Raw genomic sequence first — 18080 nt, 5'->3', positions numbered from 1 at the left:
ATAGTTCGTTAACAAGAAATTTGTGGAGTGGTTGAAAAATGTGTTTTAATGACTCCAACCTAAGTGTATGTAAACTTCTGACTTCAACTGTAGCCTAGTGGTTAGAGCGTTGGGCCAGTAACAAAGGTTGCTAGATCGAATCCCCGAGCTGACAAGGTAAAAATCTGTCGTTCTGCCCCTGAACAAGGCAGTTAACCCACCGTTCCTAGGTCGTTTAGTTAAATAAAGGTTAAATCAAATAAATAAAAATGAAATAGTGGAGAGGAAGGAGGGTGGTCCCTATCTTGTCACTTCAGTACGGCCTCTATTTTGACATTGCTTAGTGTCGCTGCTGACCTCACTGAGTTTTGTATGAGGACATTTCTCAGTGATGGTCCTGTGTCCAAACAGTAAAGTGTTGGTTTGATCAGTGTGATGTTAGTGATTGGTCTGCTGATAATGTGGAGGTTTTTAGCTTTTCAAACGCTTGATTCATGCATCCGTTCTTCAGTTGAACAGCCACTCTGATGCTAAACTGGTAGCATAGTAATAACTGTAGATAATAGTCATGGTAGGCCAATACCTGTAGTAGGACAGTGCGAGGACAGCAGACCAGTCCAGAGACTGGCTTCTGAGTTCAAAGGTCGTCGGTGGTGTACGGAGTGCGATAGTCGGCCGACCCAGCCGAGGGGACATACCAGGAATACCACCTGTCTAATTCTTAACTTCTACAGCCGAGAGGGAGCGTGCATACCAGACTGACAGCCGCCCAGGCCAGGAGAGATGGCCTGTGTGTGTGTGTGCACCTGTTTGTTAGCATTAGCGTTTGTGTGTCTTCGAGTGAGAGTGCACTGAATAAACACAGTGAAGTACGCCGGGCGGCATGCTGGCTTGGCTTAAACTGCAAGTTAATACCCATTGCCCACATTCTTAGACTTATCCAATATAGACTCTGTCCCAGTTTCTCAAACAGATTTTGGCGTTTCAAAGATACAACACATTCTTCCAAAGCCGCTCTCTCCCTCTCACTCCTACACCCGTTCTCCACCCCCATCTTGTCATGACCCCGCCAGTGAGCTTGGCTGTCTCTCGTCTACTGTCTACATGGGCCAAGTCATCCAAACTACCAGTGGAAAGGAGAGCGGGAACAATGTGCAGGCAGCCACCCAGCCAGACCTTGGGCAACGCAACCCGAATAGAAGGCACAGTGGTTTAGTGTCCCTTCTCTCTCCCTGTCTAGCCAGACTTCCCCCAGCCCACAGCCACAGTAACAGAAGGGACCTTGGCTGAGTGAGTGGTACCACGACGCCAGTTTTAGACTTTGGTCCCTCAGGAATGTGTCACTGTTACTGCTGGATGCTCCAGTGTTGTTGTTGTTTAGTGGCGTGTCTTTCTGAACTCCAGTTTCTAAGGTGACTATGACAAGTTATAGACAGTCTAACCAATCTTGTAGTAATGGATGATTCCTTCATGGCTTTTCCTTTTACTCGTCTGTTTTTATGAATGAACCACCTGATGTATTTATATATTGGTTACGATATGCACTAGCTTTACGTTTCATGTGTTTCTGTGTACAGATACTGTATGTTTCTCTCGCTCTCTCAGGTTGACGAAGCCCCTGTCGTTTGCGGACTGTGTGGGAGACGAGTTACCGTGGGGATGGGAGGCCTCATACGACCCTCAGATTGGCATCTACTACATCGACCACATCGACAGTGAGTTGACAGGTTTACCTCGGTGCTACCCCACTCATTAACATTATGTCTATGCCCAAACCGTCTGGGCGATCCACCCGGGCAATCATTGATCTGTCCATCCTAAACAAAGAACCCCAGGCTATTTCAACCAAGATTCCGCCTCAGATGTTTTGGCAGGGGTATTCCGACACTGGATTTGAATTTCTCAAACACAACACAGAGAAATTAGTAGAACCGCAGAAACTGTAATGATGTAGTTTTTTTTGGTTTTCTTGCTCTGAATTGTGTGTCTGTAACATCTGCTTCCAGCTCACACTCTCATACACGTAGATCCCATGAACGCAGCTCACTCTCCAGATCCCAATCACCTGAATTCTGATCACCTGTTCACACACCTGTGTGTCATTATCACACACTATTTAGTTCAGTTCTTTGCACCCCATCATTGTGAGGTATTGTTTGTTTTTGACACACTTCTATTCAGAGCTCTGTTTTTCCTGTGATTTACTCCTACCGTGTATGATAGTTTTTGCCTGCCTCACTAACGACGCCTTTTACCTATTCCCTGCCTGTACTTTAGCCTATCGGATTACCTGTTATCAACCTATTGCCTGATCTCCCGGACGACGTTACTAGCCTTTTCCCTGCCTGTACTGTTGCCTTGTTGGACCCCCTGTGTATGACCTTCTGCCTGCCCCTGGACCCAGCTACCTGCCTCCTCCTGTGGTCCTTTACATTAAACACCTACTGCGCCCTGCGCTTGAAACCAGCTCTCTGTCTCCCTCGTGTTCATTACAGTATCGTTATTTAGAAACTGAAAACCACTGGAACTTATTTTATTATTTATAGTCAGAGCGACATGTTGTTTGATATTGATGAGATATTGATGAGTCGTATGATCATTCGCCAAGTGTCTCCATCAAATGAGGAATGTATTATTTGTATTGACTGAACTTTGAGAAATGATCGAGTTAAAGTCGAGTCAAAATCCTTACTGTGGCCAAAATCTTTACTTTGGCCTTCCTTTGCTCGCTAGTCTTTATCTGAGTTTTATGTTTTTCATTTGTCAAGGGTTTTCAGTTGTGAAAACCTGTTTTCAACTGATATGGGCTAAATAACCCTAATCTGATGATATCCAGAGATATTATGAGTGTGGTGTCAAGGATGTTGACTGCCAGCAGTCTAATCAGTGACATTAAGTAAGCTAAACATGTTGCAAACTCACAGATGTCCTTCTTGGACAAGTGTCAGGCCAAGACGATAAGCTATGTTGAATTTGTCAATATTGTCAGCAGATTGATCTTGATATTAATATTGTCAAGGAATTTTTCAAATGAATTGTACATATTGATATGGTATTCCCTCACCTTTGCAAGTTATTATGCCACATAATTTCCAGGAATCAGAATAGGCAAATAGAAGAAAAACTGAATACGGAGAGAGAGAAAAGGTTTCAAGCTCATCTCCACTAAATGAAATACGTTTATGATTAGTCACGTTCATTTCTAAATGAGCAGATTAAATTCCACACGGACCGCCTGTCTTCTGCTCATCCCTTAGGAAAACACTCACATTACCTGTGATTAAATAAAAATACTTATTAACTCCATTCAATGAAATCAGACATTTGTTTTCTCCCAATGCAGATGAAATCCATTTCCCAAATGTTTTTCCATTGTGCAGCCTGGCTGTAGCCCGCGGGGTTGAGATGTGAGCTAGCTGCTGCTGCTGTTGTGTGGGCCAGAGATTCTATTTATCTGTTGCACTCACAACACATTTCTACTGCGATTGTTTGTTGGTTTTGTCTAACACCGGTGGGTAAACAAACGCCGTCAGCTGTCAGTCAGGAGTGGATGATTGTGTGGAGACTCGCGGCTTAGCTTCAGTGTGTTAAGGCTGGCCCTCCTGTGGGTGGTTGGATACAGTGTATTTCTGCACTTCTGAGCTATAGTTTGAATCAGAGTTTGGCTTGTTGCATTGTATTTTTTTTCATTTGGTCTGGTTGGTTTCACGTTGGCGAATGTCAAACGAACTAAAATGCGTAAACAAAACCACAAATCATTTGTTTATTGGAGATAAATGCGTATGTTAAATCCATCTATGATTATGAAGAAGCATAACTTGTGTGTCCCAAACCTCATTTTACCTTCGCTTTGGTCTTCCAACAACATGCGGGAGGAAACAGCGCAATATCCCCTCAAACCGCGAGGTGAATATGCTATATTCAGTAGCCTATTAGTGTTGTCACGATACCAGAATTTGGGCTTCGATACCAGGTTAAGTATCACGATTCTCGATACCATCACAATACCCAATACCAAAACGATAACACTGCAAAAAAAGGCATATGAACCCGAGTCACAGAATGGCACTTGATCCATAAAGATAAACACAGACACTGCTCTGTTCAATCGTTGGGCATCTTTTGAGTTCAATATCATTCCATTTGACATTTTTTGCGTCAACATTTTTCAGAGACAGCCGTGCATGCATTAACGAATCAATCAATGTGACTTTGTTTTTACAATCTAACTACATAACAACATAATGGTAATTCTTTATTTGAATGGTACATCTCTATTGATTACCTGGGTAAATCAAGATGTGGCCTAGGCCTATTGAAACGAATGCAAATAATCAATAGGAGTGTGTGCGTGCATTGAGTTATTGAGCTCGTTTTGGCTGATTTCACGGGAATACAGATGAACAGAACAGTCTGTTTCCCTTCCATTTTTATTTTATTGTACTGATAAACAACATTCGCATAGGAGTATTTGCTAAAAGTGTGCGCTGTCTCTTTAACCAGTAATGAAGTCATTCACGAGGCAAGAAGGGGGCGGTCCGGAGTTAGTTCAATGAGGCAATAGATCATCTTTGGGTTGAGACGTGAGAGAGAGACCAATTAAGTGAATGAATAAAGTTTTGGTGGCAATCAGCGTTAAAATCTTCATATTTTGCGTTATGGTTTGCATATTAAAACAAACAAAGCTGTAAGCTAGCAAGAAAAGTTAGCCTACAAAGCTGGAAGCTACTGGTGTCGTCATGCATTGTTCTAGCCTGTATGGACATTGTTTTGCGAACAGTAATGAACCGTTTCTACATGCCGTGTCGCATTATCCAAGTGTGTTCACTTCTGTGCAGCATGAGTGGGGAGCTAACATGATGCAGCCCAGACGCTGAGAGCAGGCTAAGTGGAGCACACACAGTATTTTCGCGCTGTAAAGGGGACGTTGGCTGCGCTGACAGAGTTGATCCCGGAGACACATTTGACAGCAGTGACAAACATTTTTTTTAAATCTAGTACTGAACCGTTTTTCATGTTCTAGTATAGAAAAAGCACCGAACTAAGGAGGTAAATGCACCAGAGCTGGAAAAACCTCTCCAAACCGATTTGGTGTGAAAGCCTCCTTATGGAAGTGATACACTTTCCCTTCTCAGCAAACACCCCAATGACCGTTTGTCAATGTATATTTCATGTCTAGCTCAAGGCCATCATACTCTCTTCAGACTGAACCTCCCTTCACCTGTCTAGGCTGTATCCCAGATACCTGTAAGGTGAGTGGAGAATGTGGACTGATTGATAAGGGCCCAGAGTCTATCCTCGGAAGGTCAGGTGGTCTGAAAAACAAAAACTCCTGGCCCTAGTTAGGGCAGGGGTGGCTGGGGGGTTAGTCTGGGTGGGTACATACTTCTCCCTGCCCTGTCTGTCCCGTCCTAGCTTCTCCCTCCCTGCCCAGGCTGTCCCCCGCCCAGCAGGCCTCACTTCCTTATTATGTAAACCCTGCTGCTGCCCTGTGGCCTCCCTGCATTGTTGGAGTGGAGGGAGGGACGGGGGTTGATAAGGGTCTGTTATGTGTGGTGATTTGCCTTCTCTTATGTGGCGTAGATGGGCCCAGAGAAGAAGGGTTGCCTAACCTAGTGGGAACTTCCCTGACTTCACATAACCACTCAGGGAGTTGCTTTGGGTTCCCCCCTGGTCTTAGTGGAAGTCCTGTTGAAGTTTTGGGTTTATTATGCATAGAGGTAGACAGACACATGCTCTCCCTCACACTCTTATAAGCTCTCATAAAATGACAGATATTCAGTCACATCCTGAGAGTTGAGGTGGGTGTGTTCTGCCGTGCAGGCAGGAGTGTGCTGTCAGATACCAATGACGAAACAACAGACCGACTGTGTCAACACTGTCTATTGTGCTCTAGCCACTACCTCATACCTTTTAGGGTTGATCATCAGCATGTGGCTTTGGGTTCGCAAGTGTGTGTGTGTGAGGCTCAAATCATCTATCATATCATACAACGACTTCTGTAGGACATCGATACAGTGTCTAGCCAACATGAAACACCACATTGATTCACCAGCTAATCGTTCAATTTATAGGGAACCGTTACCAACCTCGGAGCGCAAGAGCAACTCCCAACATTGACCACAAGTTATATAGCAGATCAGAAACAAAACATTACTCAGGGCCTAGCCGAGGATTATCCAACCCAGCAAACTGGGAACGGTCCCAGAACATTAGCTAAGATTCTCAGTTCTAGTTAAGGTTTTATATAACATTAGGATGATAGCAAATTATTGTAATATTTTCTTATGTTTTAAATTAAATATATTTGGAATGTTCTCCTAACATTTACTAAAATGTTGTGCACAACATCTGTAACTATGACATTCCCCCAACGTTCTCATTAGGTTTCCAGGCAATGTAATAACACAATGTACCAGTGATGTTTTTCCAGCAAACCGAAATTGGGTCTGTGGAAGTTCCCAGAACATTCGCTAGGTTGCGTCAAATGTTTTCATAACACAGATACTGCCCAGTCGTGCTGATGGTTATACAATGTTTGTATAAAATATTTGTTTTTGTGTTATTAGAACATACGCCGCGAGCTAAAAGAAATTCTGGGAACTTTCACATAACCAATTTTGGTTTGCAAGGTAGCCTACACCCTCGGCAGAAGAATACACAGGGCTGGGAGCTCCATAGAGAGAGAGAGAGCGGGAGAGTGGAGACAGGCACTGACACAGTCACAAGCACGTACACACACACACACACACACACACAAATCCTGCTGGAGTGAAATCCGGTTATTCCTCATAGCAGCCAGTCTCTGCATTGCTGACATACTTAGTGTGGCACGGAGGGGGCCATACTCTCAGTGTAGAGACTTGTTGTTTTCCACACAAAGACTGTGTGTCTCCCAAATGGCATGCTATTCCCTATATAGTGCACTACTTTTGACCAAAGCCCTATGGGCCCTAAACTACATAGGGAATTGGGTGGCATTTGAGACACAGGCAAAGTACAGTAAGGAATGAAGGATTAACCCTTTCCTGCCGTGCCACCGGACAGAGTTCTGGGCTACCCCAGAAGAGAGGGTCAGAGACAAACAAAAAAGAGGGCAGAGACAGAGAAAGAGAGAGGGAAAGGAGTGAGAGACAGTGGGAGAGGAAGAGAGAGAGAGAGAGAGAGTAGTGTTGTGATTGATTCAGATGGATTGCTTCCTCTGCTCTCCCACTGTGCCTTTCTCTTTCCTCCAAACAACCCACTGTTAGATGTGGGTGTCGGCCTGCTTCGTTTGCAGTATACAGTGACTTCAGAAAGTATTCACACTAGAGGTCGACCGATTATGATTTTTCAACGCCGATACCGATTATTGGAGGACCAAAAAAAGCCGATACCGATTAATCGGACGATTTATATTAAAAAATGTATTTATTTATTTATAATAATGACAATTACAACAATACTGAATGAACACTTTTATTTTAACTTAATATAATACATCAATCAAATCAATTTAGCCTCAAATAAATAATGAAACATGTTCAATTTGGTTTAAATAATGCAAAAACAAAGTGTTGGAGAAGAAAGTAAAAGTGCAATATGTGCCATGTAAAAAAGCTAACGTTTAAGTTCCTTGCTCAGAACATCAGAACATATGAAAGCTGGTGGTTCCTTTTAACATGAATCTTCAATATTCCCAGGTAAGAAGTTTTAGGTTGAGGTCATTATAGGAATTATAGGACTATTTCTCTCTATACCATTTGTATTTCATATACCTTTGACTATTGGATGTTCTTATAGGCACTATAGTATTGCCAGTGTAACAGTATAGCTTCCGTCCCTCTCCTCGACCCTACCTGGGCTTGAACCAGGAACACATCGAAAACAGCCAGCCTCGAAGCATCGTTACTCATCGCTCCACAAAAGCCCTTGCAGAGCAAGGGGCACAACTACTCCAAGTCTCAGAGCGAGTGACGTTTGAAATGCTATTAGCGCGCACCCCGCTAACTAGCTAGCCATTTCACATCGGTTACACCAGCCTAATCTCGGGGGTTGATAGGCTTGAAGTCATAAACAGCTGCTGGCAAACGCACGAAAGTGCTGTTTGAATGAATGCTTACGAGCCTGCTGCTGCCTACCATCGTTCAGTCAGACTGCTCTATCAAATATCAAATCATAGACTTAATTATACCATAACACACAGAAATACGAGCCTTAGGTCATTAATATGGTCAAATCCGGAAACTATCATTTAGAAAATAAAACGGGGGTGGCATCCATAAGTCTAAATATTCCTGTTACATTGCACAACCTTCAATGTTATGTCATAATTACGTAAAATTCTGGCAAATTAGTTCGCAACGAGCCAAGCGGCCCAAAGTGTTGAATATACCCTGACTCTGCGTACAATGAACGCAAGAGAAGTGACACAATTTCTCTAGTTTAATATTGCCTGCTAACATGAATTTCTTTGAACGAAATAAAAATATACTTCTGTGTATTGATTTTAAGAAAGGCATTGATGTTTATGGTTAGGTACATTCATGCAACGATTGTGCTTTTTTCGCAAATGTGCTTTTGTTAAATCATCCCCCGTTTGGCGAAGTTGGCTGTCTTTATTTCTTCCAGACAGTCTTCACAGTTTGCAACGAGCCAGGCGGCCCAAACTGCTGCATATACCCTGACTCTGTTGCACAGAACGCAAGAGAAGTGACACAATTTCTCTAGTTAAAATAAATTCATGTTAGCAGGCAATATTAACTAAATATGCAGGTTTGAAAATATATACTGTGTATTGATTTTTAGAACAGCGCTTTTTTCGCGAATCATCCACAGGCCGCCAGAACAGCTTTAACCGGGCCTTGGCTTAGATTCTATAAGTGTCTGGAACTCTATTAGAGGGATGCGACACCATTCTTCCATGACAAATCACATCATTTGGTGTTTTGTTGATGGTGGTGGAAAACGCTGTCTCAGGCGCCGCTCCAGAATCTCCCATAAGTGTTCAATTGTGTTGAGATCTGGTGACTGAGACGGCCATGGCATAGGGTTTACATATTTTCTTTGTTCATCCAACCATTCAGTGACCACTCGTGCCCTGTGGATGAGGGCATTGTCATCCTATGGGGCCAAAATAATAGCCCGCGGAGCAATTTTATACATGACCCTAAGCATGATGGGATATTAATTGCTTAATTAACTCAGGAACCACACCTGTGTGGAACTACATGCTTTCAATATACTTTGTATCCCTCATTTACTCAAGGGTTTCCATTACTTTGGCAGTTACCTGTATATCTGAATCGGTGTTCTGGCGTGCTGTAGCTGTATGACACAAAAAGAGGCTACAAATAAAGTATTATCATCACCATCATTTTTATGGGAGTAGATCTCATTGATGACATTCTACCCTCTCTAGAGAGTACCCAGCTAGAGGACCCCCGGGCGGAGTGGAGGAAGGAGCAGGAGAGGATGTTGAAGGAGTACCTGACAGTAGCCCAGGATGCCCTGGTCACCCAGAAAGAGCTGTACCAGGTGAAATGGATGGATGAATGGATGCATGGAAGGATATATGGATGGATTTATGGGTAAATAAAATAATGACTGAAGGAATGGATGGGTGGGTGAAAGGATGAATGAATGAATTAACAAATAGAATGAGGGAATGGATAAAGAAAGGACCGTATGAATGAACGAACGAACAAGACTTATTTCCGTTGTGATCTTCGTTACCAGGTCAAAGAGCAGCGGCTGGCCTTGGCCCTGGATCAGTACACATGTCTCAACGACGCATACAAGGACAAGTCCAGCTCACGCACCAGCCGTGAGTAGTGAACCTAACCCGAACCTAGTTCTAAACCAATTGTCACACACAAGCGTGTTTTGTCCTTCACACACTAACGGTCCAGATGGCTCTCTCTCCTCCAGTGTTCTCGGGGTCTTCGTCCAGCACTAAGTATGACCCTGACATCCTCAAGGCTGAGATCTCCACCACCAAAGTCAGGGTAAGGTGCATTTCTCTCTCTCTCTCGCTCCCACCTCTTCTCAACTTATTTATTTTGTTGTATTTTACCCCCTTTTTCTCCCCAATTTTAATCTGGTCTCATCGCTGCAACTCCCCAACGGGCTCAGGAGGCGGAGGTCGAGTCATGCGTCCTCCGAAACGTGACCCGCGAAACCGCGCTTCTTAACACCGCTTAACCCGGAAGCCAGCATCACCAATGTGTCGGAGGAAACACGTTCAACTGATGACCGTAGTCAGCCTGCAGGCGCCCGGCCCGCCACAAGGAGTCACTAGAGCACGATGAGCCAAGTAAAGCCCCCCCTGGCCAAACCCTCCCCTGGCCAAATCGTCCCCTAACCCAGACGACGCTGGGCCAATTGTGCACCGCACTATGGGACTCCCGATCACGGCCTGTTGTGACACAGACTGGGTTCGAATCCGGGTCTGTAGTGATGCCTCAAGCACTGCGATGCAGGGCCTTAGACCGCTGCGCCACTCGGGATGGCAACTAGTGTCTTCTTGACTGTCTATCTCGTTCTCACTCTTCTTTCTTTTTCTCGTTCTCTCTCTCGCGCTCTCTCTCGCACTCTCTCTAGCTCTTTTTTTTCTCTCTCTCTCTCTCTCTCTGTCTCTCGCTCTCTTTCAATTCAATTCAAAGGGGCTTTATTGGCATGGGAAACGTATGTTTACATTGCCAAAGCAAGTGAAAAAAAACAAGAAACAAAACACCTCTCTTCTCAGTGTAAGTGCATTCCTCTGTGTGTCTGTTAATGTGTGTCTGTACTCTGCTTTTAACATTTGTCTCTGTCTGCTACTGTAGGTGAATATGCTGAAGAGAGAGCTCTCCCAGATGAAACAGGAGCTCATCTACAAAGAACAAGGCTTTGAAACCTTGCAGCAGTAAGTCCCCTTTTCATATTGATCACACACCGGTCTGTCACACACCTGCCTATTAAACGCACGCACCTGTGTGTCGTATGTTCCTCTGTGAATGTTGTGAATGTTGTGATTTTACAGCTTTAGTGTTACGTGTCTATTGGACTTGATAGTGCCTGAGGGCAGTCATAAAACAGTTTGATTACAGATGTAGGATCTTAACTTGATCACTTTGGTGCAGGAGCACTTTCCTGCAATGCGGGACATTTAAAACTGCAAAAATTGCCATTAATTATATTCCACATAATAATTCATTATTCCTGTTACTGGCTCAAATTAAGATCCGACGTGTGTAGGAACCGCTGTATAGGATTATTCGAGAGAGCCGCTACAATCTACTAATAGGAATTCACATTCGTAGAGAGAGAGAGAGAATGAGATCGGAGGTAAAGAGAGGGGGAGAGAATGACCATGAGATAGGAGGTAAAGAGAGGGGGAGAGAATGACCATAAGATAGGAGGTAAAGAGAGAGAGAGAGAATGACCATGAGATAGGAGGAAAAGAGAGAGAGAATGACCATGAGATAGGAGGTAAAGAGAGGGGGAGAGAATGACCATGAGATAGGAGGTAAAGAGAGAGGGAGAGAATGACCATGAGATAGGAGGAAAAGAGAGAGAGAATGACCATGAGATAGGAGGTAAAGAGAGGGGGAGAGAATGACCATGAGATAGGAGGTAAAGAGAGGGGGAGAGAATGACCATGAGATAGGAGGAAAAGAGAGAGGGAGAGAATGACCATGAGATAGGAGGAAAAGAGAGAGAGAATGACCATGAGATCGGAGGTAAAGAGAGGGGGAGAGAATGACCATGAGATAGGAGGTAAAGAGAGGGGGAGAGAATGACCATGAGATAGGAGGAAAAGAGAGAGGGAGAGAATGACCATGAGATAGGAGGTAAAGAGAGGGGGAGAGAATGACCATGAGATAGGAGGAAAAGAGAGAGAGAGAGAATGACCATGAGATAGGAGGTAAAGAGAGAGAGAATGACCATGAGATAGGAGGTAAAGAGAGAGAGAATGACCATGCGATAGGAGGAAAAGAGAGAGAGAGAGAATGACCATGAGATAGGAGGAAAAGAGAGAGAGAATGACCATGAGATAGGAGGTAAAGAGAGAGAGAATGACCATGAGATAGGAGGTAAAGAGAGAGAGAATGACCATGAGATAGGAGGAAAAGAGAGAGAGAGAGAGAATGACCATGATATAGGAGGAAAAGAGAGAGAGAGAGAGAGAATGACCATGAGATAGGAGGTAAAGAGAGAGAGAATGACCATGAGATAGGAGGTAAAGAGAGAGAGAATGACCATGCGATAGGAGGAAAAGAGAGAGAGAGAGAATGACCATGAGATAGGAGGTAAAGAGAGAGAGAATGACCATGCGATAGGAGGTAAAGAGAGAGAGAGAGAATGACCATGAGATAGGAGGTAAAGAGAGAGAGAGAGAATGACCATGAGATAGGAGGTAAAGAGAGAGAGAGAGAATGACCATGAGATAGGAGGAAAAGAGAGAGGGAGAGAATGACCATGAGATAGGAGGTAAAGAGAGGGGGAGAGAATGACCATGAGATAGGAGGTAAAGAGAGAGGGAGAGAATGACCATGAGATAGGAGGAAAAGAGAGAGGGAGAGAATGACCATGAGATAGGAGGAAAAGAGAGGGAGAATGACCATGAGATAGGAGGTAAAGAGAGAGAATGACCATGAGATAGGAGGTAAAGAGAGAGGGAGAGAATGACCATGAGATAGGAGGTAAAGAGAGAGGGAGAGAATGACCATGAGATAGGAGGTAAAGAGAGAGAGAATGACCATGCGATAGGAGGAAAAGAGAGAGGGAGAGAATGACCATGAGATGAGAGGGAGAATGACCATGAGATAGGAGGTAAAGAGAGAGAGAATGACCATGCGATAGGAGGAAAAGAGAGGGGGAGAGAATGACCATGAGATAGGAGGTAAAGAGAGAGAGAGAGAATGACCATGAGATAGGAGGAAAAGAGAGAGAATGACCATGAGATAGGAGGTAAAGAGAGGGGGAGAGAATGACCATGAGATAGGAGGTAAAGAGAGGGGGAGAGAATGACCATGAGATAGGAGGTAAAGAGAGAGAGAGAGAGAATGACCATGAGAGAGGGGGGAGAGAGAGAAAGAATGAAGGGGGAAGAGGGGTTGATAGAAGGAGAGACAGAAAGTAAGAGGGAGAAGGAGAAAGGGGGATTGGGAGTAGACAGAGAGATGTAAGGAGAGAGAGAAAGAGAGAGAGGGGTTATGTTGCTCACATGGCAGGCTCTGGATTAAGCCCTGTCCAAAGCAGCCACTTTTTATTACAATAATTGAAACAATGAAGCATTGTCGTTCACCCTCCACACACACTCCATCCGCTCAGGAGGCACACACAATAAAGGAAAAGAGTGAAAAGGGGGCAGGAACACACACACACACACACACACACACACACACACACACACACACACACACACACACACACACACACACAAACTGAACATTAGGGAGGTCAGAAATCACGCATGGCAGTTTAACAAAGGTTGCTGGTTATGTAATTTTGTCGTACTATGCTGTTAGACAAACACTCAACAGAGCTAGCAATACTGTTCAAAGGTTTGGGGTCACTTAGAAATGTCCTTGTTTTTGAAAGAAAAGCACATTTTTTGTCCATTTAAAATAACATCAAATTGATCAGAAATACAGTGTAAACATTGTTAATGTTGTAAATGACTATTGTAGCTGGAAACAAATAATTTTTTTGTGGAATATCTACATAGGTGTACAGAGGCCCATTATCAGCAACCATCACTCCTGTGTTCCAATGGCACGTTGTGTTAGCTAATCCAAGTTTATAATTTTAAAAGGCTAATTGATCATTAGAAAACCCTTTAGCAAGTATGTTAGCACAGCTGAACACTGTTTTCATGATTAAAGAAGCAATAAAACTGGCCTTCTTTAGATTAGTTGAGTATCTGGAGCGTCAGCATTTATGGGTTTGATTACAGGCTCAAAATGGCCAGAAACAAAGTACTTTCTTCTGAAACTCATCAGTCTATTCTTGTTCTGAGAAATGAAAGCTATTCCATGCGAGAAATTGACAAGAAACTGAAGATCTCGTACAACGCTGTGTACTACTCCCTTCACAGAACAGCGCAAACTGGCTCTAACCAGACTAGAAAGAGGAGTGGGAGGGCTCGGTGCACAACTGAGCAAGAGGACATTAGAGTGTCTAGTTTGAGAAACAGACGCCTCACAAGTCCTCAACTGGCAGCTTCATTAAATAGTACCCGCAAAACACCAGTCTCAACGTCAACAGTGAAGAGGCAACTCCGGGATGCTGGCCTTCTAGGCAGGAAAAAAGCCATATCTCAGACTGGCCAATAAAAAGAATACACTGTATTTCTGATCAATTTGATGTTATTTTAATGGACCAAAAATGTGCTTTTCTTTCAAAAACAAACAAGTGACCCCAAACTTTTGAACGGTAGAGTATATCTGGACTTTAACACCCATATAGATATCGATGTGTTCACATTCAAATTGATCTATGCAGAATCCAGATCATTGGAGATTCTGATGTTTGTGAACAAAACTTTTCTCTCTTTGGTGTTTTATTTTTTATTTAATTTGTGTGTGTGTGTGCGCTCCCTTTTTGCAGGATCGACCAAAAACTGTGTGGCGAGCAGAGTGGATACCGTCTGAAGGAGGCCAAGGCCATCGTGACGGAGCTCAAGTCTCTCCGCAGGGCCATCAGCTCTGGAGAGAAGGAGAAACAGGACCTCATGCAGGTACTGTGTGTGTGTGTGTGTGAAATATTTTGGTCTGTGTGTGGGTTCCTATATCTGCTTTTTGAGAGCTCCTGGCAAGGTCATGTTCATTAGGCACCCAACAGAAGGAAACAGACTGAAACAGGAAGGGACTGGCCGAACTTATCCGATTTTGAAATGCTCATTTTCGTTTTCCGTTTTGGTATGGTGTGCCTTTCAACCCTGAACTTCCCTCTAGAGTCTAGACCCACCCCATGTTCTCCTCTCTCCCATAGTCTCTGGCTAAGCTAAAGGAGAGGTTCCACACGGAACACAACATGGGCCGTTCGGAACCAGACCTCCGGAACCCAGTGGGCTCCAGACAGACGCTAGAAGCCGGCTCCCAGACAGACGTCTCTGGAGAGGTGAGCACCACCTCTCATTCTCTCCTCTGTTTCACTTTCTCTCCCCTTATTCTCTCCAACTCTCTATCTTGCTCCCACTCTCACTCAACAATTTGTCACCCCCCCCTCTCTATCTTTCTCTCCTCTCTTCTCTTGCTTTCTCTCCTCTCTCATGTCTCTCCTTTGTCTTAATAAAATGCCTGTGTGTTGCTGAGAGGAATGTCCCCGCCCCCCGTCTGTGGGCCTTCCCTGGTGGGACTGGATTCCTCTGCACAGACAGACACACACACACTGGATTCCTCTGGTTCCTCAGAGCAGATGATAGCTGCCAGGGGCCCGGCCGGGCAGACTGGGCTCAGGGTTAGAGGTAGAGAGGCAAAGCTGCTTACTACACTGGGGCTTTTCTCCCTCCCCCCACACACACACACACACACACACACACACACACACACACACACACACACACACACACACACACACCCACACACACACACACACACACACACACACACACACACACACACACACACACACACACACACACACACACACACACACACACTTCACCCACGACTGCGTGGCCATGCACGCCTCCAACTCAATCATCAAGTTTGCGGATGACACTACAGTGGTAGGCTTGATCACCAACAACGACGAGACGGCCTACAGGGAGGAGGTGAGGGCCCTCGGAGTGTGGTGTCAGGAAAATAACCTCATACTCAACGTCAACAAAACAAAGGAGATGATTGTGGACTTCAGGAAACAGCAGAGGGAGCACCCCCCTATCCACATCGACGGGTCAGTAGTGGAGAAGGTGGAAAGTTTTAAGTTCCTCGGTGTACACATCACGGACAAACTGAATTGGTCCACCCACACAGACAGCGTTGTGAAGAAGGCGCAGCAGCGCCTCTTCAACCTCAGGAGGCTGAAGAAATTCGGCTTGTCACCAAAAGCACTCACAAACTTCTACAGATGCACAATCGAGAGCATCCTGTCGGGCTGTATCACCGCCTGGTACGGCAACTGCTCCGCCCACAACCGTAAGGCTCTCCAGAGGGTAGTGAGGTCTGCAGAACGCATCACCAGGGGCAAACTACCTGCCCTCCAGGACACCTACACCACCCGATGTCACAGGAAGGCCATAAAGATCATCAAGGACAACAACCACCCAAGCCACTGCCTGTTCACCCCGCTATCATCCAGAAGGCGAGGTCAGTACAGGTGCATCAAAGCAGGGACCGAGAGACTGAAAAACAGCTTCTATCTCAAGGCCATCAGACTGTTAAACAGCCACCACTAACATTTAGCGGCCGCTGCCAACATACTGACTCAACTCCAGCCACTTTAAAAATGGGAATTGATGGAAATTATGTAAAAATGTACCACTAGCCACTTTAAGCAATGCCACTTAATACAATGTTTACATACCCTACATTACCCATCTCATATGTATATATACTGTACTCTATATCATCTACTGCATCTTGCCATCTTTATGCAATACATGTACCACTAGCCACTTTAAACTATGCCACTTTATGTTTACATACCCTACAGTACTCATCTCATATGTATATACCGTACTCTATACCATCTACTGCATCTGCCATGCCGTTCTGTACCACCACTCATCCATATATCTTTATGTACATATTCTTTATCCCTTTACACTTGTGTGTGTGTGTAAGGTAGTAGTGTGGAATTGTTAGGTTAGATTACTGTTGGTTATTACTGCATTGTCGGAACTAGAAGCACAAGCATTTCGCTACACTCGCATTAACATCTGCTAACCATGTGTATGTGACTAATAAAATTTGATTTGATTTGATTTGATTTGACACACACACACACACACACACACACACACACACACACACACACACACACACACACACACACACACACACACACACACACACACACACAGCGAGACCTTCACCGATGGAATGGTAAATGGAGAGAGGGCAGAACGAGGGAGGGAGAGGTGGAGGTCTCTCTAATGATATTAAACCCAGTCTCTTGAACTTGAAGCAGGTACATGTGATGTTTTTTGTTCTCTCTCTCTCTCTCTCTCTCTCGCTCGTTCTCCCTCCGTTTCTCAGGCTGGTTTGAGGAGCAGGTCATTCTTGGCTGAGAAGGTTAGACTTAGTCTCCAATATGAAGAGGCCAAAAGAAGGTAATCTCTCTCTCCATCTCTCTCTGTTTTTTTTTTTTACTGCAGACATTCCTTATGTTAATATGCATATCACCTGACCACAGAACTGCAACAGTAAACTCAACTCAATGGAGATGGGTAGAGGGCGCACTTGCCAGAAAGCTTGTTTTAGCATGGGCCTTAGATCACGTTAACATGGGCCTTAGATCATGTTAGCATGGGCCTTAGATCACGTTAGCATGGGCCTTAGATCACGTTAGCATGGGCCTTCGATCACGTTAGCATGGGCCTTAGATCACGTTAGCATGGGCCTTCGATCACGTTAGCATGGGCCTTCGATCACGTTAGCATGGGCCTTCGATCACGTTAGCATGGGCCTTCGATCACGTTAACATGGGCCTTAGATCACTTTAGCATGGGCCTTAAATCCCATCCGATCTGACTTCAGATCAGAGCAATTAAGGGTCCATGTCCAGCCATTAAATGGTTATGCATTATCAGTCACAGGCTGTGACTTGGACGGCTGTCAGTTTCACACATTAGCGACGTGATCTGTGACCACCGTGGGCAGTTTCAGGCTCAGTGAATAAAACGCAGGTAAACCCCTCCCCTTATGGACGGTAATCCCTGACATTTGGGCTTTGAAACGTTTTTTCTAATCCGCCGGTATAGAACAGGTGTTTCTACAGAGAGCAGGTGGAGGAGTGTGGCAGCATGACAACTCCCTTGTTACCCCTCCTCCTTTCGGAGAGGCTTGCTGCTGGCTTTAGACCCCTGGGAGTGTGTGTGCCAGGAGAAAGGAGTTCAAGACAAGCATTTTCACTGCGTTCCCTTATGAGCGCATGTGTGTTTTAAATAGGGGTTAAAATAGACTACATGG

General features: G+C 44.6%; 1 protein-coding gene across 2 annotated transcripts in view; it reads left to right on the top strand.

Moving 5' to 3' along the window:
* Positions 1 to 18080, top strand: part of LOC139566644 (protein WWC2-like) — a 50518-nt gene that overhangs the window by 8129 nt on the left and 24309 nt on the right. For both annotated transcript variants that reach the window (XM_071387892.1, XM_071387891.1), the window contains exons 2-9: positions 1585 to 1694; positions 9380 to 9495; positions 9697 to 9784; positions 9889 to 9965; positions 10785 to 10864; positions 14554 to 14683; positions 14938 to 15066; positions 17148 to 17221. In XM_071387892.1, coding sequence (XP_071243993.1) covers positions 1585 to 1694; positions 9380 to 9495; positions 9697 to 9784; positions 9889 to 9965; positions 10785 to 10864; positions 14554 to 14683; positions 14938 to 15066; positions 17148 to 17221 — 804 coding nt within the window. The remainder of the gene's footprint in view (positions 1 to 1584; positions 1695 to 9379; positions 9496 to 9696; positions 9785 to 9888; positions 9966 to 10784; positions 10865 to 14553; positions 14684 to 14937; positions 15067 to 17147; positions 17222 to 18080) is intronic.

This window comes from Salvelinus alpinus, chromosome 39, assembly GCF_045679555.1.
Source record: "Salvelinus alpinus chromosome 39, SLU_Salpinus.1, whole genome shotgun sequence".
In the NCBI taxonomy this organism is placed as follows: Eukaryota; Metazoa; Chordata; class Actinopteri; order Salmoniformes; family Salmonidae; genus Salvelinus; species Salvelinus alpinus.
This window is presented reverse-complemented; position numbering and strand designations above follow the sequence as displayed.